Source organism: Dermacentor albipictus, chromosome 10 (assembly GCF_038994185.2).
Source record: "Dermacentor albipictus isolate Rhodes 1998 colony chromosome 10, USDA_Dalb.pri_finalv2, whole genome shotgun sequence".
In the NCBI taxonomy this organism is placed as follows: domain Eukaryota; kingdom Metazoa; phylum Arthropoda; class Arachnida; order Ixodida; family Ixodidae; genus Dermacentor; species Dermacentor albipictus.
Window position 1 is genome coordinate 69326329 of NC_091830.1, and position 23886 is coordinate 69350214.

The window sequence follows — 23886 nt, forward strand, 5'->3', positions numbered from 1 at the left end:
TCTTTCTCGCTGTCCCGACAACCGCGGCACGCAATTTATGAAGCGAGTGCCAGAGCTGCCATCGGCGAAGAACGAGCTCCACGTTGTTTGCCTCGAACACGCCTGCGGACGCCGTAAGGTGATTTGGAAAGACGGGGACGACCAAGGTGCGAAAGCGGGTACGACGCGTTCGTCGTGAACATTTCATTTCGCTGCATCCTCACCGCCTCTTTCCTTTTTGCAACATTACCTTTTTGAAAAGCGCTATAAGGTTGGCCCCGGTTTGCTGTTGCTTGATCGATTACGATCGCATTCCCGGCCCTGGGCCGCTATCTTGTACACGTTCGAAAAGCCGACGTTCGATTTCGCCTCAAGCCTGTTTCACATGATGCGACTGCAACGACGAAAATCGGTGCTGTCGCACGCGTCGCAATGCGATTTTTAGAGGGCTCATTTCACATGATTGCGATTTTAACAATGCGACTGGTGCGACGCCCAGGGTTGCTTAGTGCCAGGTTTCGTGGCACACGCTGCATAATTCATTTATTGTAGTGAATAAAACGTTTACACCATAATATTATTGACTTCTTTTGATTATAAGCAAATAATATGTACGTTTACTCATTTAAAAACGTTAGTTAAGATTTGTCTTGGGGTGCGCGACGGCGGTTTCTGTAGTTCAGTGCGACATCGCGCACGTAAACAGCTGTTCGTAGGTGGTTCAGCGGTGTGTGTTGCCTTATCTACCTTCTATGAACGTTTTGTTCTGCCTGTGCTACAACAATCTGCAAGATGACCTATCGACAAGTTCATATAGCTACCCTCACCGTATATGCAGTATTCGGAATTCGGCTGCCACGAAGTTGTCGTGTCAGCCCAACAAGATCCTCGCGCTACCCGTGCTCGGCGTCAGCGTCTAGAGAAATGATGCGTGTATATTGCCTGTCATTGCGCATATGTGGTGCCTGCTCCTAGCCGTATTCTTACGCCAAACGCAACAAGAAGCACCAACCCGAACGCCCGCGTGTGCCCCTGAACGAAGCCTCAAACGATCTGTGTGATTACGACGTGGAATGAAAATTGTGTTGTGAAATTCAACCTTAGCGCTAGCCTGGTTCGTCCATCGCCGTGCTTGCGCTGCGAATATATATATGGGAGCCCCCTCTCAATATTTCTAAAGGCGCAAAAGCCGACGCATCAAATGTTTCGAGCAGTTACCGTCACTTTTGTAGAAACCTGTACGTTGTAACATAGCATTCTAAAAGACACGCTTCTCGTCCACTTTGTTGTCCCGTGTCTCGCGCTGGTAGTATACTCGGAACTTCTAACAAGAAGACCATATCAATACGCGCTATTCATAATGCAGGATCGTAGGCCCACGGCAGGCGCACTTGCCGTAGAATTTTTCAGCTTTCTGCTCAGCCTCGCACGCCTCTCACGGTTAGCCTGTTTTGTGGAAATAAATATTATTATATTATTAATGTTATTAGATATTATAGTTTCTTCACTGTAATTTATAGCAATCGTCCAGATTTCTTAAGCTAGTCATGCATTTAACCTATATTAGATCAACATTGTTACGACATGCTTATGGGAGTCATTTCAAACTAGATTGCTCAGCCAGAGAAAGTACAAATGCAAGCCTCAATGTTTATTCCAATTTGGTATTCCTATACATTATATTGTCAGAATTTTATGCCTGCTTGCATTTCCTGCAATTCAATGTTCAGAGCTGGAAAAACTGATTCCTTTTCTTGCTGTCGAATGGCTGCTTCAATGTCGATAGCAAGCTATAATTATTCATTTCGAAAGTGTTACGCAATGACTATATGTCTAAGCTTATCAGTGCGTTTTTGTTCCACGAACACTTTTAAGTTTTCTCTCTCCCTCTCATTGACAGCCATGGAATGAAACCGTTCACTTTCATATGTATCAGAATGCAAACATTCTGAAATTTGTCCTGAACATTTGTCTGCGTCCTATAGTGTGCATGTTTGTATGAAGTTCTGGGGTTACAATAGCAGTGATCTACACATATTGTTATATTGCAAGAAACAAATTTATTTCACTTTGTTTTCAAATCTACAATGTGGCCATGCAGTAACGACTGCATTAATAAGCAAAAAAGAAAACTGCAGATTCAGTGTACGTGTTGGAATCTATGCGAAGTGAAGTTTTTGTCAAGTGGTCAATTAAATGCTGTTAAAGTAACTGCGATATATACCATTTGTCTTATTTTCAACAATCCAACTTGTCATCTTTTGCAAGGTTTGCTTATGCACCGCATAGGTCACAACCTTAATGTCATGTAATCTTTATGCATTACACTGTTCACAAACCATACCGAAACGCAAACGGCAGTTAATGTAGATGCACGCTGCAAGACATCAACACAGTGACGTTTGTTGAGCAAGGAATGGTGCGAGGTGTATGCAGATGAATGAATGACGTGCTTATGTACTCATTTATTTATATACCTCGCAGGCTGCAAGGTTGGAGTATTATGCAAGGGGGAATAAAAAAGTTGTTACAAAAGGAAGAAGGGCACAACATTAAGAAAAAAAACAGCAAAAAAAAGCAGTACCACTACATTGCACCAACTAGCCCAACGTGTTTTACTGGCACATTATACAATACTTAACAAACAATAACAGAAAAAGTTACTGCCCAGGCACCCTGTACAGACGGTAAACCAGCGAAGCTGAAATGTGCAGCCCCGGTTTTTATCACTGGGTTAATTCCAATGGCTTATTAAAGTCTTTCTATATTATTGGTTATGTCTGTGTTTCTTAATGAGGTTATGCACATGTTTGGTTTGGGTTTATCACATTGTTTATTTGGAATGCCGCACATTGCACTTTGCAAGATCACCATCTTCGAAAGTGCAATGAGCAGCGGTTCATTGTGTTAATCCAGGTGGTCCGTCGAAGTCTTTCTGAATTATGTTACGCATTTGTGTTTTGTAATGCGTTAATCATAATGTTTATGACTCAGTTATGCACTGTAGTTACCAAGTGACACACCGGGGCTGCACATTTCATTTAATTAAATACAGGGACACATTTTTGAACCTATAGGGAAGTCTGAGAGAGACTTCTGCACGCGCGCTCTGCTGCTAGAGAGAAATGACGTCACTATCGGTGTAGCCATTGGCCCGCCACACCTTTGCTGCAAGATAATTATGACATCATGATCTTGTCTTAACCCCGTCCCACTCTGTGTCCCTTCCTTGGAATAATGCGTAGATAAATGTTTATGTGTTAAATGCATAAGCAATTTCTATGTCTACCCAACAAGAAATGTCTCCGTCCCTCATGTAAGACGAACAATGGCTCACAACCCCCGAAACAATGGCTCATACCCCTACGCTAGGGTTCTTGTCATCGGACCATGAGTGTTTCGCCTCGGCATATACAGCTTCACTCCAAAAAGAATGAACACCTTTCTGCTAGATACCAAGATAATCTCATGAGGTGTTCTAACAAATGAAAGTTTATTGACCATGCCGAGTAAATGCTGGTCGACAAGCAATAAATCGAATTTACACAAAAAGCAGAAGCAAGATCTAATGCGTGTCCATACAGATCCCAACAGGAAACGCATCCATCTCTGAAAGTGTAACAGCGGCCATGCTGACACAAGATTCTCCCAGTGTATTTGCATCTACAGCATCCATAATTTCTCTAGGCAGCCGATCTCCACAGAATGCTAGCTTCTTCCTCTACAATGCACTCTCCACATCTGAGCGTGCATTGTAGAGGAAGAAGCTAGCATTCTGTGCAGATCGGCTGCCTAGAGAAATTACGGAAGCTGTAGATCTAAAAATGCTGGGTTAATCTTGACATCACGGCCCCCGCTAAAAATGGATGCATTTCCCGTCAGGAAATGCACATGAATTTTCGCTTCTCCTTTTTGTGTATGTTCAGTCTATTGCTTGTCAGCGAGCATTTACTCGGTGTGTACATTAAACTTTTGATTGTTAGATCATCACGGTTTTCTTGTTTGTCCTATGTGTTCTTTGGTGCCATTTGCAGCCAGGCTATTCGTTTTTTTTTTTTAGACTGCAGCAAGTCACTTTAATAGCCCTCATGATACCTTATAAAATCTTTTATTTGGCCAATGTAGCAAGAATTTACAGTGTGAAGCAGTAAGAACAGGGTATGCTAACTTCTAATTAAAAGGTTTATTGTGAAAGTGCAGTGATCTATAAAGGTTACCACAAAGTAGTGCAGCAATAAAACCTGATAAAGACTAGTGCTTGATGAAACCAAACATAAAAGCAGGAAAGGGGGAAAATACGTATAGATATACAAGTCCAGGGAAAAAAAACAGTGATGACCAAGTGTGCAAGTGGCTACCTTCCAGGAAACTCATTTTTTCCCCAATGGCATGGAACTGGAAGAATGTGCTTGCATTGCATAAGCAAACTGTCAGTCTGTCTATTGGAATAACAACAGTGTTTCTTGAAAGGTGCTGGCATGCAGGATTGGCAATTGTAATTATTTTTTCCTGCACTTGGAATTTTTCTCTATTTTCTTTCTGTAGCATATTTATTTGTTTGGCTGCATCAAGCACCAATTTTTATCTATCCTTCAATGATGTCTTTCTTTTTCTGGGGAAAATTCGGGGAAGGCAGGAGATGGAAATTCAAGACGATGAGCAACATGATAACAAGGTGAAAGTAGGAGCCAACGTTTCCACACGTGGACTTTGAAGAAGACAAGTCCACTTGTCGAAACGTTGGCTCCTGCTTTCACCTTGTTCTCGTTTTGCTCATCGCCCTTTTACAACTCGCCACATTTTTACAAATGAACCTCAGTTGAAAGTTAGTCCTCATCCATATCTAGTGTCATCCTGTTGATACTGCTCCATGCTATGCACTCTTGCAACATTTGTGTGTGTATGTGTGCACACGTGTGGATTTGGATGCGAGATCGGGCCCTTGGGCAGAGGTATCATTCTTCTCCTGTGCAGCCTTATGAATTCATTAACTATACTGCAACAGAAATGCAATGGACAGGAACGAAGTGAACACACACAGCGCTTCGTTCTTGTGTGTTGTCTATCTGTTGCACTTTAGTTAATAATGAATACACACAAACTCATCTAGTTTTCAGTTATTATGTCAGGCTTATAAGCCCGCTTGTGTCCTGGAATAACTGCATGGCTATGTATCCTGTAATTTAATTTCTGGCCATGTGCTGGCAAGTCGCGTGTTAATCTCTTGATTTTCCTGACAATCTTGTGTGATGTGCAGGCCCAGACAGTTTCTGGTGAATCCATGCAGGGTGTTGTGCAGGGTGTAATCTGCATTACAAGTGCTGCTTTGATTGCTTTCCGTTCAGCTTTTCTAGGTGTAGGATGACCTAAAATGGTACTCACTTATATGGGGTTTAGTTTTGTGTAGTGTCATACTACTGTTACACTGCTATTGCCAGATCAGTGTACTATATGTGCCTTATGTTTGCTTGCATCTTCGTGATTAGCAACCTCCTGTGTTTGTTTGGCAGCTGCATATAATCTCCTGGCCTAATTGTTTGTCCCCATATTTCACGGTATGGGCCTGTTGTGTTTCAACTTCACGTACTCCCGAGGTTGCCTTTCTGAAGGGAGGGGTGTTTGCATCTCATATGCTAACTGGCATAGTATCTTGGGACGAGGTTCTGAGCTCTTGAGACAAAGAATTTGTGCTGCAGGCTGCAACTCTACTCTGTCTAGGTGCTTGTTCGTTAGCTCTTTCTCATAGAGGTCTTCAAGCATGGTACAGTTGGAAAGACCTGTTATTACTACCCGATGCCTGTATTCGATGAGTATTTCGATGTATTTTTGTGTGCTGTTGGTAATTCATACCGTACCATACCTTGGACACAAGCACAGCATCTGCGATTTTCTATAGTATCCGCTCGCCCACCCCCGTTATTTCGAGATTATTCTTTTCACCAGGTGTGGAAGTTGCGTCCAGGCATTGCATAATTGTTTCACCCACATGCTGGCTCTGCCGTCATGGGCTTACACTAGCTGAGGATTTGTGGATGTTGACTTGCGGGCATATTTGTCCAGCTATGTGGATCACTATGTGCAATCTGGGGTAGTTCTTGATTCTAGTCTTTCTTTTTTTCTGACGTCGATATGAGCTGACTTATCAGAAAGCGAGAGGCCAGACTAGCCAAGAAAGTCTGCAGTGTTGTCGAGGGCTTGTTGCATCATTTTTGATTTCTGTATAAGATAGCTTTCCCACAGACTGTAATACACCATAGGCTGTAGTGTTTCTTGTAGTATGCCCGTGTTGTTGGTGTGTGTGGGCTAAACGTACCTCCAACTCTCACCTGGAATTTTCTGTCTTTCAGAAAGTTAGTTTAAGTGTTTTACCAGAAATGTTTTTGCACATCGTTCCTCTTATTAGAGCAGCATGAGGTACTGCTGTTAACCCTTTAATGACGAGACATATAAATACCGAGAAAACATGTTTATTGTTCTATCTAAATATGCAAAACACGTCAAGAGTAAGCATAATCAACAAAAAGAAAAAATATTTTGCAGAAATTTTTCAGCAATAGAGGGAAAACCCCAGGCAGGAAACTGGAAGTGGGCTTCACCCCATTGAAGCCACCTAGCTTTATTTTCCATTTGTATAGACAGCTCTTATCATATGTGAACCAGAGGTGCCCATTTCATTTGCTTTACATCAGATGTGCGACACCAATGCAGCTGCATACGTTGCATTGGCCTGTCTCCTCTGAACTTGCTTGCACAAGACAGTGAGTCACGTGCCAAACTTCTTCCTCGTCCAGTGTTCCTGCTCTAAACCAACAAATTGACAACCAACAACGCTTGCTGCTTGTCATTCAGTGTTGGCCGAAGACATTTAGCTAGAAACTTCGTACTCGATACTTAAACTCGACAAGAAAAAAATTCTTTTTTGGTGTGTTGCCTGTAGGCAACACTCGTCAATAAAGGGTTAAAAGCCTCTTCACTCTGTTCATTTTTTCATAAGCGGTATTACACAATGTCCTGCAATAAAGTTTCTGCTGCTTATGGCCCACTCATATCTGCCAGAAGGGACAACTCTTGGAAAAGGTTTTCTTTGTGCTATGTGTGCGACGTAGTATGAGCATTCATGCCTTGACATTTATACATCTGTATAACCAGCTTCTTGACAGAGTACTTGCTATACCTGATCATGCTTACTTGTGCAGTGCTGTTGAACAATACATATTGATGCAATGAATATTTACACACTTAAATTATCACGAAAGATGGTTGTTTTACAATTCTGCGCTTTGCTTTCTATTGGTGTTAGATTTTGCATAAGCATGCCCCCCGTGCAATAGCATTTTGAAGTGCAAGGGTTCAATAAAAGGTGATCAACTAAATCTAAGTGCAAGAGCTTTTTTTCGCACCTATGACTCCCATCGAAATGCGACTTCCATGGCTGGCAAATCAATCCCTCGCCTCGTGTTAGCAGCAGAATGCTATAGCCACAGTGGCAGGTGAACAAATTGAAGAACAATATTTCTGTCTATAATTTTTTTTCTTGCCTGTATATAAGTAAAGTTTGGAATAAGTTTGTCATTGCAAAAAAGCCCAGTTTGTGTTCTTTTATTGAATAAACCACATATTGTGTATAGTTGAAATGCAGAAATTTGTTCTAAAATCCTCAGGTGATATATGTTGTTGCAAGTAGCATGGTATTTCATTACTTACAAAGATAGTAATCGCAGCGGATATCGTTATATGGGTTTACACACTAATATATGTGATCACAAACTTATTAGAAACTTACTAGAAACATGTAAGGCATGAATGTTTCTGCACACTTGATCAGCTGTGAACGTGCAAGAACTGCTTGTACTGGCTGACTTCACTGCACAGTTTAGATTTACTTTTCTTCAGCGTGTCGTTTTATACTGTTTTATCCACACAAGAACAGGGCGTCTGCCTGCTTTTCGCATTGTTGCACGAGTTCTACATAATTGTGCAGGAGGGTACGTTGTCACTGTATTTACTTAATCTACTAGCTGTGCAGTTAGTTACCTTGCAGAGCAAGTGTTCATACAGATGCAGTAAGGATACAAAGTCCGCAACATAGTCAATGTTTATTGGTTTCTGTGCAAGAAAAAAAAAATTCTCCAGCGAAGAGGTGCAACCAAACGTGCATGTAATATTTTATTCAAGCCACGGATTTAATGCTATCGTAGCAAATTCATTACGATAGCCTACACTTTTGCTCTGTCAGATTTAATAAGAGGCAAGATAAGCTTTCAAGATGCATCGGGAAATTCGTGCTTGAAAACCGACAAGAAAATGAAAACAAGAAAAATCAGTGAACGGTACCGCGTTCAGCGCAACGTTGAAACTTCGGGTACTTTGCTGTCTTGTCATTTGCCCTTGACGAGGTTGAAATAATTCAAGCTGCTCCGTAAGCGCGATTTTTGCATGCTACTCAAAACATTGTAGCGACCTCGTCGTCTGCTGGGGATCGAACACCTCCTAGCACTGACAACTCGCAAAGGCGTACGAAGCAAACGTGAAAATGCACTTCATTTGCTGTGCAGAGTGTCAACAAACGCATAGAAATCGGAGAATGCAATCTGCGGTACAAGTTTTTTATTCTCCCTTCGCGTACGTACCGAATTCGACGATCCACGTCTCCGCGTATTGCACTTGTCGATCGAGACGCCATTTTCCAAAACAAACCAGCGAAATAGCTCCTTTGGCAGCTCTCCGCGCAATTTCGACGGAAAATCGCAGCGATCGGTGCGACGGTGCGACTGTGCGACCAACCGGTTGGTCGCAGCCGAAAATCGGGGGGTCGGCACTGCGACTGCGATTTTCATCGCAAACGACGGAAATCGCACTTCCGGTGCGACGAAAATCGCATCATGTGAAACAGGCATCACGCGATTGGACTAGATTGGCCTAGGCCGCGATATCGGCGCAGCCTGGACAATCGCGCGAGGCGAAATCGAACGTCGGCTTTTCGAACGTGTACAAGATAGCGGCCCTGGTCCTCAGTGCAGTCAGGACGCGCATATTCTATCAGCGTCTATCGAAAAAAAAAAAGAAAGACACAGGCGCCGTACGTAGCCACACAAACGCTTCAGAATCTTTCTGTGATCTGTCTGAAGGGATTGGCTTTCTTTAGAAGAGGGAACGGGGGGAATACGTCGACGTCTGCATGTGGGCGGAAACCCGTAATCAGATGCGCGATGTTTCAATAATTCGTGACGCCCGTAACGATCGCGATCGATATTGGGTGCAGCGCGCGTTTGGACTTGCGAGAAGCAGACGACGGTCGTCTGCCGCGAAAAGTGGACGTGCGGCTTGGCCGACGTAGAAGCTACATGCTTGTGTGAAACGCATGTGTGTGTGAATACGCTCGCGTGAAAGCAGCCTCGCAAGTCACTGTGACGCGGTCTTCTTGGCCAGCTTCCTCGCAGCGACCTGGCGCTCTGGGTTAACGAATCAGCCATCGGTCGAAGCTCCACTCACCGTCAAAAACTAAAGTCTAGGGGCGGTATTTTGTAGCGATGCCTTTTCCGATTCTATTCTTTTTCAGACTTTTCGCGTTTGGCCAGTGGTGAGAGCGACGGTCTGCCTCAACGGGATCGGGCGGACGTGTGTGGTGGATAAGAACAGCATAGCATAAGGCATAAGGCATCGCTACAAAATAGCGGCCTAGAATTGTGCCAGTTGGTTGCATGCGTATGAAAGGGTTGTGGCGAGCACTAGAGATGAGAGGAAATAGTGGCGCCACCCGCGTGGCACCGCTCTCGTCTCCCCGTCTTCCATGCATCGCCAAAGCCAGTTTTAATTTTTGACGTTTTTTTTAATTGACGTCCGTCATCATTGTTAGGTTTCGTCGTCATCCGTCGTTGTTGTCGCGGCCAAGGTAACAGAATGATTTCCGCGCATAAACAGGCACATTTGTACACGCGCGCACGCACGCACGCACGCGAACACACACACACGTATGAACAGTGGACTTTCTCTAGTGCTCATGTCACGCCGAAACCTTTTCGAATAATTCAGCGCCGACTGCCTCACAAGAAGTACCCATTCGACGCAGGGTTCCTAAGGTGTGAGAAGCCGTGCCATCATTTTCGGCGCGTTGCATAACCACACTGGCTTTGCGTGTCACTTAAGGCGTTAGGTTGAATGACCGTTCGCGCATCTCCTTTTCTTTGTCAGAGAGAGGCCGCTGCGAGGCAGAGCGTCGCGTCCATTAGCGTTCCTGATTGACCGGCACCATTTGTAGCTTCCATTAGCGCAACATTATCGTGAAAAACCGCGATTACTTATACGAAAATAGGTCGCCGCGGTGCTGTACAGCCAGACGAAAATATGTGGGAAATAGGTGATTGGCAAATTGACACCTTCCCACAGAGCCAAACCGTCTCGCGCGTGGTGACTATAGCGTTCAGTATACCATCGTTCGGTAAAACGACTGCGGCATCAATCGATGTTTCGTTCTTTCGCTCTCGGCGATCGCCCTGCTCGCGCCAGGACGTGGAAGTTATGCTAAACGTTGTCGTGGCCGTCGGCGTGCAGCTAAGTTTGAAATGAAATTGAGAGGTGGCTTTCACGATGATGATGCAGTGTGCGTGTGAAAACGTACTGGCTGTTTGCGACAACCAGCGGAAAGGCTGCCTCATTCTATCACGTTCTGCGCAATTATTCTCGTCCTTCCACATACGTCTAGTTGAAAAATCCCGTGAGTGAGTGAGTGAGTTAGTGAGTGAGTTAGTGAGTGAGTTAGTGAGTGAGTTAGTGAGTGAGTTAGTGAGTGAGTTAGTGAGTGAGTTAGTGAGTGAGTTAGTGAGTGTGTGAGTGTGTGTGTGAGTGTGTGTGTGTGTGTGTGTGAGTGTGTGAGTGTGTGTGTGAGTGAGTGTGTGTGTGAGTGATTAGTGAGTGTGTGTGTGAGTGATTAGTGAGTGAGTGAGCGAGTGTGCGTGCGTGTGTGTGCGTGCATATTTATAGGTTGCAGCGCAAGCTAATGCATACTTATCCTTGTTCATTCCGGCATAACATGCACTACATTTATTCTCAATGCTCCCAATCGCTTGCTCGCAGGATCACGCTTTCCTTCATTAGTTTTTGCTTGAGAGCGGGCCAAGTTTGTGTTCATATAACGAAGTTGACCACTGCATGATGCGTGTACGTTTTCTTGCGCAACCGTTTGAAAACTGCAATTTTCTGGCGCATATTTCGCACCTTGGGATTATTGTTTACTTTGACTCATTACCTAATCGTTCAGGCTCTGAAAGACGGGGAACGATACAGATTGTACTCGCTGAATTCAGAAGAAAGTTGTCGCGCAAATTATTAGACGAGTCTTCGTTCTTCACGACTGTGACATTTCTTTGACTTTCTTCAGCATGAATTAACGAGGATAGACTGTCAGGATAGCACGTCAATAAGATGAAAACATCTAAATGTGTGTGACGAAAACGGCACGAGTACTTTTCTTTCTAGCGATTTTTTTTTTGCGGGGGGGGGAGCCTCTGACGTGCCTGGCCTTGTTCTTTATCCGTGTATAAAAGAAGGTCGTGCCCATAAATTCGCACAGTTGTTCGGCAGTGCCGCGTCTGCGTGCTCGCTGTTGTCTCGTTGCGCGTAATAGAGCTGTGTTTCGTCTCATTAGCATAGATCACTGCCCCCGCGTGTCGCTGAAGTGCGCTCTGTTCTTCTTATTGCTGCCGCAGGCTTCGATGCTGCCATCGCAGACGGCACGCTGAGCCGCACGCCGTTTCTGGACCGTTGACGACCGTACGTGACGGTGCGTGGACGGTGCGAGGGTGAGGCGACGATGGCCGGCAGCGAGGCCGTCATCTACTGCTCGTCGGACATCGTCAAGAACTCGCTCAAGATGGGCATCGAGAAGATCACCACCAAGTACGACACCGTGGGCGCGCTGAGCAAGGACCCCGAGGACTCCGGCCGGCTCACCGAAGTCGAAGTGGACCAGGTACGCGCCGCCTGCGGGCGCAGCTCGTCGATGCTGGCGCGTGCAATCTGGTCGTTGGTTATATACCCCCGTTCGCTCTCCCAATCCACCCACACAGCTGTCTTCTCGTACCTTAACAACTGTACAGTCGTCGACTGTCAGAACTAAAGGTTCTAAGCCAATGCTGCCAAAGCAATCCCGCGCAGAAGGCTTTATTGGCGCTGCTATGGTTTCAGCGGTCTGCAGGCCGTCACGATAGACTCCCAGAACGCAGCCAGCTACTGCTCTGCAGTGTACACAGTTTCTACTCGTCTCTTTTTCTGCCTCTCCCCCTCCGCTCTGTCTCTCCCCTTCCCCCTTTGCAGGGTAGCCAACCGAAATTACCTCTGGTGAACCTCCCTGCTTTTCTATGCATCTCACCCGCCGTGGTGGCGTAGTGGCTGAGGCGTTGCGCTACTATAAGCCCGAGGGCGTGGGACGGAATGCCGGCTGCGGCGGCGGCATTTCGATGGGGTGAATTGCAAAAGCGCCCGTGTGCCTTGCATTGGATGCACGTTAAAGAACCCCAGGTATTCAAAATTAATCCGTAGTCCCTAACTAGGGCGTGTCTCATATAGAAATCGTGGTTCTGGCACGTAAAACCTGTTTTTTTTTTCTACGCATCCTTTCTACCTTATTTGCCCGTTAACGTGTGCTGGCCGAGGTGTTTCTTTTTATTATTTTATGCCATTAACAAATGTCCTTTAAGGTTGCCCATCGCTGCTTGCGTGGTCCTTAACTTGTTCTCGAGCTTCTTTGTTAACCTACAAGGTTCTGCCCCATAGTAGCATAAGCTGGTAGTTATAACTTGGTGGTGCTTGCCGTGTACGCTCTAACCCATTTTTATTCTTCCTGCAAATGTCCTTCTCATGATCAGGGTCCCCGGTGACTAACTGGGGTCGATAAACACGCGGTTGCACAGATTCTAGGTGCTGACTGCCAGTCGAATTCTCGTTGCCTTGCCAGACTATTGAATATTACTTTCATCTAATGCACTGTGAATAACTACGGTAGTGGCACGAAGAAAAAAAAAACGCTCCAGGCCGCCGCTGTTAGCACACCAAGCGCACTCGTAGCATGGCGTTCTGGTGATTTTTGTTTGGATGTTCTGGTGCTTAGTTTTAATTTAACAGTTGGGAAGAATGTTCATACTTTTTAATTCCTTGCGTAACTTGCGAGGCCGAATTCGTGAGTATTCCCACTCATTTCAGCCGTTCTTGCTCAGCAAAGAAACACTTTGTGCGGACTTGCGGATTACCGTGGCGCCTACCCCTTAAAGGGAAACTAAAGACAAATGCTAAGTCAACGTGGACTGTTCAAATAGAATTCCAGAAACCTTGCTGCGCTTGTTTCGTGCCATGAAAAGACATCGTTTAACAGAAGATCGCATCTGAAGGGTGCGAATAGCTTTGGCGCAATTCAAATCGCCCGCCCTTAATGGGGAAGTGGTGACGTTCCATACCGCCCGACAGACGGCGCTACGTTCCTTTTTTTTTTGTTAAAACGCAAACGCGTGGCCGTGGAGAAGCCGAGCCAAGACATAGCGTTATATTCGCCACTGCAGCTGCTTTTACTCTAGCGGCATGGACCGTTGGGGCATCCCGGGACGTCACATAGACGTGTAAATATCTCCTACTTGCATTTTGTGAGAGTCTCGCGAGCCAACAAAACCAGCGCAGCACTACACGATAACGAAACTACTGGAACGCGAAGGCGCGGGTGGTGCAGCGCCGAGCGAAATCGAAACCAGTCACCGCCCGCGTCGTTGTCAAGGGCAAAGTGAACGAGTTACTTTTGATAAACATCGAATACTACTGGGCAAATAGAATTTTGCTGTTACGAATAGTAAATAGTCGTATAATGCATTGCAATTTTTTTTATTACGAGAAGTTTTGTACTTGCGGCAGAAAGAAAATGGAGTGCCTTCGTCAGCGGGTTAGCACTTGGATGTCCCTGGCGAGTCGCAAATCGTCTCCTGAATTTACCTCAACTTCTCGATTACTTAAACTTTGTTCGCGGTAGTACTGACGCCTTAGGCGCCCTCGAGCATTTTTTATCTATCACCTTAGCTTCACCTAATATTTGCCTTTAGTTTCGCTTTGATCAAGTGGGGTTAACCCGGGCCAACGACTGCCTCTGGTGGCACTAAACTCGCCACATACCGAGCCACGTTAACAATAGTAGCCACGAGGTGGAGCCCTTGCATACACATTCGTGTGCGACCACACCCACAAATCGTTTTTAAGCGATTGATTATAGCACTAAACAGGCGATAGTCAGAATCGGCGACGTCACGTGGGGATGTGGAAGTTTCAATATGGCGTCGCCACTCCTCAATTGTCTCCGCGTCTTTTGTCGCATTCCGGTTCTCAACCTACCGTAAGCGCGAGATGCGTAAATTTAAGATTTCAACATATAAGTGTAACTGCGAATCTAGTTTAACATAACCCCACTGTGTTTTCAAATAGCTTTTTTTTTCTATTTACACTAGCTCGTCTTGCCAGTGGAGTAGCACGTGACACATCTCCCACGCCCGGGATTCCCCTTCGCGCAGGTCGAGTGCTGCTTCAAGAGCCACAAGACGTACGTGTACGGCTGCCACTGCCTGGCCAACCTGTACTTCACGGACGTGTCCCAGGACAGCACGCCCGGCCGCTGGGAGCTGGCGCGCACGGGCGTCCCCGTGCTTATCCTGGACAAGGGCGAGACGCGTGCCAGGACGCGCCGCATGGTGCACGTGGTGCTGGCCGAGCGGGGCACCGGGTTCGCCCTCTGGAAGGACGTCATCGACAACCTCAGCAGCTACCAGAAGTCGGCCATCACCTTCCACACGATGCACCTGTCCTCGGACCACCGCCGCATGGCCGGCCTCAGCTTCGACGTCCCGGATGCGGCCCAGGTGCGTGTGCGGCTGCCTTCGCTTCGTAACGTTTTCGGTTACATTTGAGCCCGGCTGTACTCATTCGCTAGTCAATACAAATGTACTAAAACGGGGTATGTTGGCTTTGGTATAAGAATGAATTTGTACGATCAACAACCAGCCCCTTCAGGCGCTGTGTCCACATCTGTGGACGGAACTTGTTTTTTCCGGTTCTATAGAGGGGGGGGGGGGGCTACCAGTAAAAGCAGCAAACTTCTGTTGAATTCAACTCCTGCATGCTCAACGTGCTTTGATTTAATTTTCTATGGTTCTCTGTAGTGCTACAGATGGCCACCTTGCTGAAAGTACTGCTATGTGGCGGGACGTTGCATATTCTGGCAGCAAAGTAGATGGAATAACTTTTGCTCGTAATGCATGCAGCCAATCATAATGTTGTGCATATCCTTCAAGCCTGTCATTGACATTGTTACGGAGCAGCTACGTAGCATAACCGACTGAACAATAAATAATTGCTCTGTAATTCTGATGGCTCGTCAGATTATCCATTAAGCCTTATCCAACCACTTTCTTTTTTTTGCAGTGAAGTTTCAAGTGCCTTAGAATGAAGTTGGGCGAATATAGCAGCTTTATAGACAGTCCGTCATATTTCACACCTGAGGGAGTTAAATTACATTTGTGCTATAACAATATGGCTATTCCTAAGGTCAGAGCAAGTGGTGCAAGCAAGAAAAAAAAAAGACCAGTCGTAAAACTCTTTCAGCTGCTCCTCCTGAAGTTCTAAATTTTGACAGTACTTTGTTAATTATCTACGGGTAAAAGACTAAATTTATTCTAGAACCAAAGTGTATCATATCTGAAGAACCTTTACTGCGTCAGAACAACCCTAATGTTGATATCCATGATGTCACACCTACCTACCATGGCTAAAGTCTTGGCCTGAAATTCAAAGAAAAGCAAGCAGTCCACTACGAACCACTACTTTTTGTAAAAAAAGAATGTAAGAAGTATTTGGAAAGAGTATTTAGCGAACACTTACGTAGTGTCACTTTTTAGTGTGTCAGTAATATAGACAACACGCATTAATCATGGCACACAAGCATCTTGGCTATCAGATTCCCATTGTCATATGTCATCACTGCACATGACAAGTGAAAATGCACAACTCCGACGTTTCTCACAGTGTCAACGTGTACTTTCAGTGCCTCTTCCTCCGCGGTTGTGTGAAACATTTTCATTGTTACAAATTGTATACCTGAAAATGTAGCCACTTACTGCTTCTAGCACTTGTACGATGCCCATGTGCTCAACTAATTCTCGCAAATTTCTGTCCTTGCACTATTCTATGTAACATGCATGTATTCCTTGAAGGGACACGAAATAGAAACGCTAAATCAGTTTAGACTGGTAAAATATTGTTTTAAAAATATACTTTTAATAGGTTTATTAAAAATAAAATCAGTCAATGACGTCATAACTATCTGGTGAGAGAACTATCTAGCTACACCTTGCCTTTTTTGTACTTTATTGCTTTACCAAGCATCTTCTCGATGTAAGAATAGTATTTTTTGTATTGTAACGGGCAATTTAATTATACAGGTGAAACATTTTTTTCTGTTTAATATCCAATTACCTTTCTTTGGCTCACTAAGCAATGTGCCTGTTGTTAAGTGTATAATGCTTCATCAACCATGTGCGTTCAGCTTCTTTGTCTTGCACCTGTCCTAACAACAGACTTTTCCTTCCGCTGTCGTGCAGGAGTTCTGGGAGAAGGTCGAGGAACTCATCTCGGACCCTCTGAACATCAGCTTGTCTGTTCCCAAGAGCAGCAAGAGTCTCAAGAAGAAGAGCAGGGCGTCCAAGCCCAAGCCCCTGCCCGGCAAGAGCGATATCTCTCTGCCCTGCTGCTTCCAGCATGTGACCAGCGTCGGAAGCGGTGACAAGGAGCGGTTCTACTCCTTGGCCACCTTGGGACCCGACTGCGACATCGACTAGACTCGATGGGAGACCACAAGTCGCGAATCGAATGAGAGTACTGGCTTCTACTTGCAAACTGTGCATGCCATTTGCTATTGCTCCACCATTGGTACGTGTGGCCATGGGACCAAGGTGCGCTGATATTCGAGGCTTGTGCGTTTATTGGACTCAGCTGGCAGAGCAGGCTTGCAAAATGTGCGTTACGGCTCTATATACGACCCTTCGATCTGTCCATAATGCATACCAGTTACCTTGGGATGAAGACAGACAAGTTTTGAATGGAGTTGCGTGGGCCAGTATGCCATGTTTTCAGTTCCCTACCAGGAATTCTTTCAATATTTTGTGGAAACTCACATGCCTTGAAGGGAACCTCCTTTTTCGTTTGCATTTTAGCGGTTTTATATCGATGTTCTCCCATCTATGTGCCTAGACGGCACCACCTTCCACCTTTGGTGAGACACAACCGAAACAGTGGAAGTGGTGAAGTGATTGTCGAAATGCATGGACCTCAGTGCAACCTTCACGAACCTTGACGCCCGTTCATCGGTACAGGTGAAGTGTGTGAAGTGCACAACAAACAATGCGTTTCTCTCTCAACTTCCCAAAGACATTTTCTAATGTCTTCCACAGGGTTTGACTGGACACTACTGCTGTGTTTTTGTGAATGCACATACAAAGCTCAGCAGTGCTTCGAGAGTTCTTTAAATTTTTACACGACAACGTGCCTCTTGTGTACATCGAATGCAATGTTTAAGGCGAACTACTTCATCGTTGATGTGCTGTAATATGTACTAGGAATGTTATTTTTTTTAATTTTCACGAAATTGTCGAATCGCATGCCACATCATTCCGCCGGTATTTACATTTGCGTGAGCCTGGCTTGAAAACATTTGCATGGCGAAAGTCTGTTGTCATGAACGGCATTGCAATGCATCTGTAATTCAGCTAAATATAATTAAATGTGCCACAGCACTTGCCAAGATTACCTCATGTCCACAGCCTGCACTTGAAGCACACATAACTGCGATAGTGACTTTCATGTTGAAATTGGTTTTTCCTGTAATGACGTGGGTTCTGGGGTGGTCAAGTTAAGTGTTCAATGCTTGCTGGTGGCTGCCCAAGAGTTGTGCTACGGGCATAGGTGACTGGTGGAATGTGATGTGCACTCTTTTGAAACTAAAGTCAACGTCGTGTAGCTTCAGAGTCTGCATGATTCTCCCATTCATATTTTCTGGCGGGCGCTTACTGCAGATGAAGAAAATCTCGCACCCCGTTTGACATTGTGCCTTGCGAGACACTGTGCCGTTCTTTTTTTAATGTCGCCTGTATTGCAAGATTTGTTTAATACTGTCCTGTTGCCAATTTTTCTCCTCTGATGACTCAGTATTAACGTAACAGTTGTATGCGAGATTGAAAAGTATATTTGAGGCCTTTATTCTGAGTCGTTAAGGGGGACGCTGAGACAATGTTGAGTGTAGTTTTGGGATAACCAGATAGTTGAAGCTTGCGCAATCAACATCCCCTGTTTCTGAGCGTGCTACATTTTTTTTTGTATATACCGCATCACTGAAACTGTGTAGGAGTGTTTCGTTAATGATCGCCACTTTAATGCCTGGGAATCGTGTATTTGTTCGATGCAAGGTAATACAAAGTGTGTTGTACTGACACCGTAGTCATGTTGATAGTCGCGAGTAATATCCTGTAGTGTGTTTGGGTCAAGCGTATGCAATTTTGCCTAGGGCCTTACTTTAGTCTTATTTTCGTTTTAGTTTGTGGACAAATGAGAAGTGTATTCGTGTGTGTGTGTTTCGTTTAGTGCTTCCTTCATTGAAGAGTGTTTGAAACTCCTTGTGGAGCTGCTATCATAGAACTATATCATTGCGGAGCTAAATTGTCAGTCTTTTACACTCATGTGCGTAAGCTCCTGCACTTTTCTGTTGAGCTAATGGGTTTGTATTTCTCCAATGTCTTGGCATACTACGATATTTAGTTACCCGCATTTTACTGCGATTCTTTAATGTCGGCGCTGTGCAATCTGAACCATGTTTTGAGGTGGAACTTTGTTTTGTGATTAGCTTGTTTTTGGGAACAAATGAAACTCGCGGCTACTGCGCCCGTGTTGACTCGCTATCGTGTTGACCCTCAAAAATTTTAGATAGCGTGTTTAGGGGTTTTATCGAGCATGATGTGCAGGTTCCATGAAGGTACCATCATGAAGGTACCATCCAGCATGCGAGCATTCTAAAGAAAGTGGCAAACAGCAGACAGTGCTTCACACTGTAATGGGCAAGCGCGCTTCACATTTTCTGCGGCTGAGTTGTATTTAAAGTTGAGCTTGTGTAACAATGTAGGAGTAGGCCACGTGCCCAGTCCTAAGTGGATTGCACGTACATTACAAAACATTACACAAGCACGTACATTACAAAACAAGTTGCTTGTGGCCGTGATTTCTTTTCTCTAAGCTTCCGTGTGGACCCCGAGATTCGTAAACCTTCACGAAATTTATGTCGTCTTGTTTCCGCCACATATGATTGAGATCGAGCGCGAAACAATCATTTGTTCAAGTGTTATCTTTGTGCGCGGTTGTTGGCTGTATCATTAACGAGCTAGAAGCTACAGCAGCGCGTATGTGAATAGCGTCGAATGCGGCTCAAGGTTTTGGATTCTCGTCCAGTTCTGTAGCCTTGTCATCACGACTGGTCAACCGTCAGGTCACAAAATACGGCTTTTCAAGATTCACGCTGTGGTGGCGTTGTTTGAAATGTGTTGTGGCTTATTATTAGCCTGCGCACTTCCTTGAGAGCTGTTACCGATGGATGCCGCTGATCACATTTCACACCCGAGTCGATCGCAGCGACGTTCCCTGTACGTCAAGAATGTTACATCGGTCACCGAGGTGAATAATCTTGCACGCACCGATCTTGTGCCCTGATGTCAGTGGATGCTTGCAGTGTCGACAGCTATGCGTTGCTGCTGCCGTATTCCCATTGAAAGGTGCAAGTGGTGACCGAGCTACCAGTGCTGCATTTGCCTGAAGTTGTCTCAAAAGCGTAGTGGTGTCGTGAGGTTGTTCGCCATGCCATTTAAGAGTGCTAATCATTCATCTAACATGTATATACGCGCCGTGTTTTACTCCTGTTAGCGGTCATCTCTGTATCGTGCGGTCGCTCTGTGGCATCTCGGTGCCTTGAAGTGGTCTGCACTTTGTAAATAAATTGACTTGAATCTGTGCAGTTGACTGGTCTATAATCTTCCCATTCAATGTACTGCGTGAGTGATTACATGTGTGTATTCAACAATAAATGAACAAAAAGAAGCAGGTAAAAGGCAAAAAAAAAAGAGGAACACCCGTGTGTGTGATCTGTCTGCGCTGAATGGTTATGTTTATACGTCTGTGCGATTTCATCAGACAAAAAGGAAATCGTCCAGACTCACACGCTGCGGGACTTGGTGTAAGCGAATCTTCGATGAGCCAGTGAAGACCTACAAAACGGCCCAATGAGGATAAGAAACACACGGTGGATATCGGCAAGAAACTGGTCTCGCAGAGGTGATTAGCCGCGGTGGCGTGTACGTTGTGGTGCAGCGGTAAAATTCACTCGGGGGGTGATGTTCTCGAGCGATCATTTTCACTAGTACTATCACCTCCGCGAGATTTCGCGCGACTCAGCACCGAACGCGATGAAACAGATTGCCGATATTTCCTTGCTTGATAGCGAACTTCGCGCAGAGCCCGAGACGCCACCAGCCATACATGCGCCATCGCGTCTGGTGCCGAGTCGCGCGTAACATATAGCGAAAGTTGTCGTATATTTATCTTTCCGACAGTGGCAGTATGGCGGCTGGTCTCTAGAGAGAGGGCTCCCACTCGGCGAGACAGCGACGACGACCATTCCATTCGACAAATCGCGTTGCTGCAACCAATAAACTGCGGGCTTCTTCAATGCGCAAGCACTCCAGGGTGTCAGGATTAGAGTCGGGCATGAATTAGATGGTAGCTGGCCTATGCCGTCGTACAACTCATTCATGCTGAGGACGTTGAAGTGAGAGACTTGTTCTCATCGAGAACGAGGAGGATTATGGGTTTATTTACAGTATCTGCAGAAGGACGTTGCAGTACATCAGTCTAGCATGACTGCGAGAGAAAAGCACACTCAGCAGCCGCACAACAGCTGCTTATAAACACTCTGACCTCAGTAGATCCCTAGGTGAGGGAAAAACGGCTCTTAAACCGGCTACCAATTCGGAGCGTTGAAGGCATCGTAGCCGATCCGCCTTAGAGGGGAGGGCAGTTAAACACAATTCTGCAAAGGTTTCACTGACCACGCCGAGGTGAGTGGGTTCTCGGAGACATGGTGCTTTTCCCCGAGCAGGCGCCTCTTCATCCCAGTGTTGACTCTGCAGACAATGGCCGCCGTGTCCGTCCACGACTTCTAAGTCCCGTGAAACGGCTGCCAGACATCTCCCAGGATTTCCGCCGTTTCTAAACAAGCCGTGGTGATCACGGCGAATCCACGAACAACACTTGGTCCGCCGACGCGTTTAACCATAACGGCGGCGCTCGCTTGGGGACGCGGCGTATTGTTTTTTTTTTCCCAGAACGAGTCATCGCAGGGGGCCGGGCGCGTTCCAAGGTCTGGTTCTCTGAACATCGTTAACCCCACCGCTGCGGCTGGCAGGGAGTATTTTGTAGGTCGGTACCCTTGCAGGCCGTTCGTAACAAGGGCTACTTCCCTCGGAAATTTGTCCGTCCGTCTGCAACGCGTGACACAGCGCGCTCTACAGGCATGCATGGGCTTCTATGAAGATTATACAATAATGACAGAGAATGGACAAAGAGGGGCTCGAATTTTGTTAATCATGACCGTGATCTGTTGGCTTTTTATATGTCATGCTTATATACGTACGGGTACGGGACACCATATATATAGAAGGGCAAAAAAAAAAAAGAGCAGACCTCGCCATTATACATACGACCAGACGCATTCGGACACGTCAGAAACGTACCGTCAACGTCGCCCTTGAGTAGAGCGCGGCCGCCTGGGCGCTCCGCTAAAACCCCTTAACAAACACGCGAGAAGTAGCGCCATCCTTTCAACATTCCCGCCGTCTTCCTCCCCTGCGCTTTCCCTCGACGCTCGGCCGTCCCATTGCCCGAACGCCGTCACGTGCTCTCTCGCGTTTCTTTTTTTGCTTCCGCCGCCATCGCGGTCCCAAACATTGCGAGCGGCGCACGCTGGCACCACGTTTCGCGCCTCCTTTTGTGCCTTTGTAGCGTAGTTCAGCGTTCGCGACGCCGCGTTGCGGTGCCATCGGGTGCAGCACAAGTGGAAGGGCCGGCAAGTGACTATTCTGTATTCCATTTGCCAAGCGACACGCGACACGGAGGAATGTCCGGCTTCAAAGAATCAGCCGGGCTGATTTTGGCCCAACGCAATCGTCCTGGCTGTGTGAGGTAAGCGAGCGATTCTTCGTTCATCACTAATCTCGTGTGCTGCCACTTGTATGCGGCTGCGTTAGGTTTTCGCTCTCCTAAGAGTCGCATGTTCCGCTGCGTTTATTTGCAACCTTCATGCCCGAGTTCAATGAAGTCGTCTTCAAAGGCACGTGCCTTTTCTCGACTCGGTCATACATTCCATGGCGTTGTCTTTGTTGGGCCTGAATATATGCGAACAGCATATTTTGAGTGTATCGCCATACGTTACGAAGCGGTGAAATACGTAAACAAACAGGTGCGCCGATAACGTTCGGATCCTTGTGTATTTGTTCAAGGAGAATAAAATTCGATTAAATTCAATCTTCCTAAGCCGTTGTCGCTCTTTAGCGCCTTATCCATCCGGGTCGAGCCGTTCTGAACGGTGACCAAAATTACTCGGGTGGCGGCACCGCTGCGCGGACTGCACGTTGAAAGCGATCTGCGATGCCGACAAACAGTGCCGACTGCTGATATAGCTTCGCGCTTTGTGTTCTCGCCGCATACTTGCGTTGAAGAGAGGCGCGCAGAGAGTCTGCGGAGAGCGTCTGCAAGTTCAGCACCGCGTAGGGGGAGCCACGGTCGACAGAAGAGAGTGAACGCGGGAGCAGGAGAAGGACAGAGGAAATTGCTCTATTAACGCGACAGCATTAAGGAGCTCGTATCGCAGAAAAGCCGGTGTCGTCGGCGTCGGTGTAGGTGCCAGCGTCTGCGGCGTTGGCCGTGAGCGATAAATCCCGGCAGGCACTTCATGAATAAAAAACAACTTGCGAAATGGGCTGGGTGGGAATCGAACCAGGGTCTCCGGAGTGTGTTTCTTCATTCAATTTGGGGTTCTATGCTCCGCAGCCAGCCAGCGACGTCTAACGGTTGTGGCTGGGCGCGAGATTAGATGCGCTGACAGGTGCTCAAATTTGGGCTTACACGCGGTCAAAACGAGCAGCGGCCACCAAAATTTGTGCGAAAGTGTGATACGTGGGGTTAACCGCACGTGCGCGGATGGCGTGCGGAAAGCCATGTGATTTAAACGTAAGTCGGCCTTAACGTACGTTATTATTGCTATAGCAGGCACATTTTCGCCATCGTCGCCGCCGTGAGGTTCCGTATGAAGTCCAACGGCGAAACCACCGTCGCCGTGCGCCGTATGCAGTATGTGAAAATTAAAGCCTCCGCGGGTGAGCCGACGCTCGCGGCTCAGTTTCACGCGCGCTAGGGAGGAAAGTGGGGAGGGAGCGCGCCGTCCGTCGCGCGCAAGGAATCCGGGGGAAAGGAGCCGGGGGGGGGGGGGGGGGGGGGAGAGCGCTGTACTTGGGCATCCGCGCGCGGTCGTGTGGGCTTTTTCTTCAAAGCGATCTGCTTTGGAGGCAGAGTCTAGGGGGGGGCCGACAGCTCCTAGCTTTGCGTGTGCTGTGTTCTCGCCGCTCAGTTTGCGTTGGAGCGATACACAGCACTAAAGTCACTACGCTCGCTGTTGCTGCCGCACATGCTCACGCCAACGTTTCGACAGCGAGTGTCTGCGGTCATCGAGTGCGACGCGTGCATGTTTGCCTGTGCGCGCCGACACCATGCTTGTGAATTTAGTTGGTAAGCGAG

At 46.5% G+C, this 23886-nt stretch overlaps 1 protein-coding gene across 3 annotated transcripts in view; it reads left to right on the top strand.

Annotated features, from left to right (window-relative positions):
• MESR3 (misexpression suppressor of ras 3) overlaps positions 1-20053 on the top strand; it is a 271058-nt gene extending 251005 nt beyond the window's left edge. For all 3 annotated transcript variants that reach the window (XM_065428837.2, XM_065428818.1, XM_065428827.2), the window contains 3 exons: positions 11685-11947; positions 14520-14864; positions 16602-20053. In XM_065428837.2, the coding sequence (XP_065284909.1) occupies positions 11789-11947; positions 14520-14864; positions 16602-16838 (741 nt within the window). In that variant the 5' untranslated portion in view covers positions 11685-11788 and the 3' untranslated portion in view covers positions 16839-20053. The remainder of the gene's footprint in view (positions 1-11684; positions 11948-14519; positions 14865-16601) is intronic.
• Positions 20054-23886: the final 3833 nt, after the last annotated feature.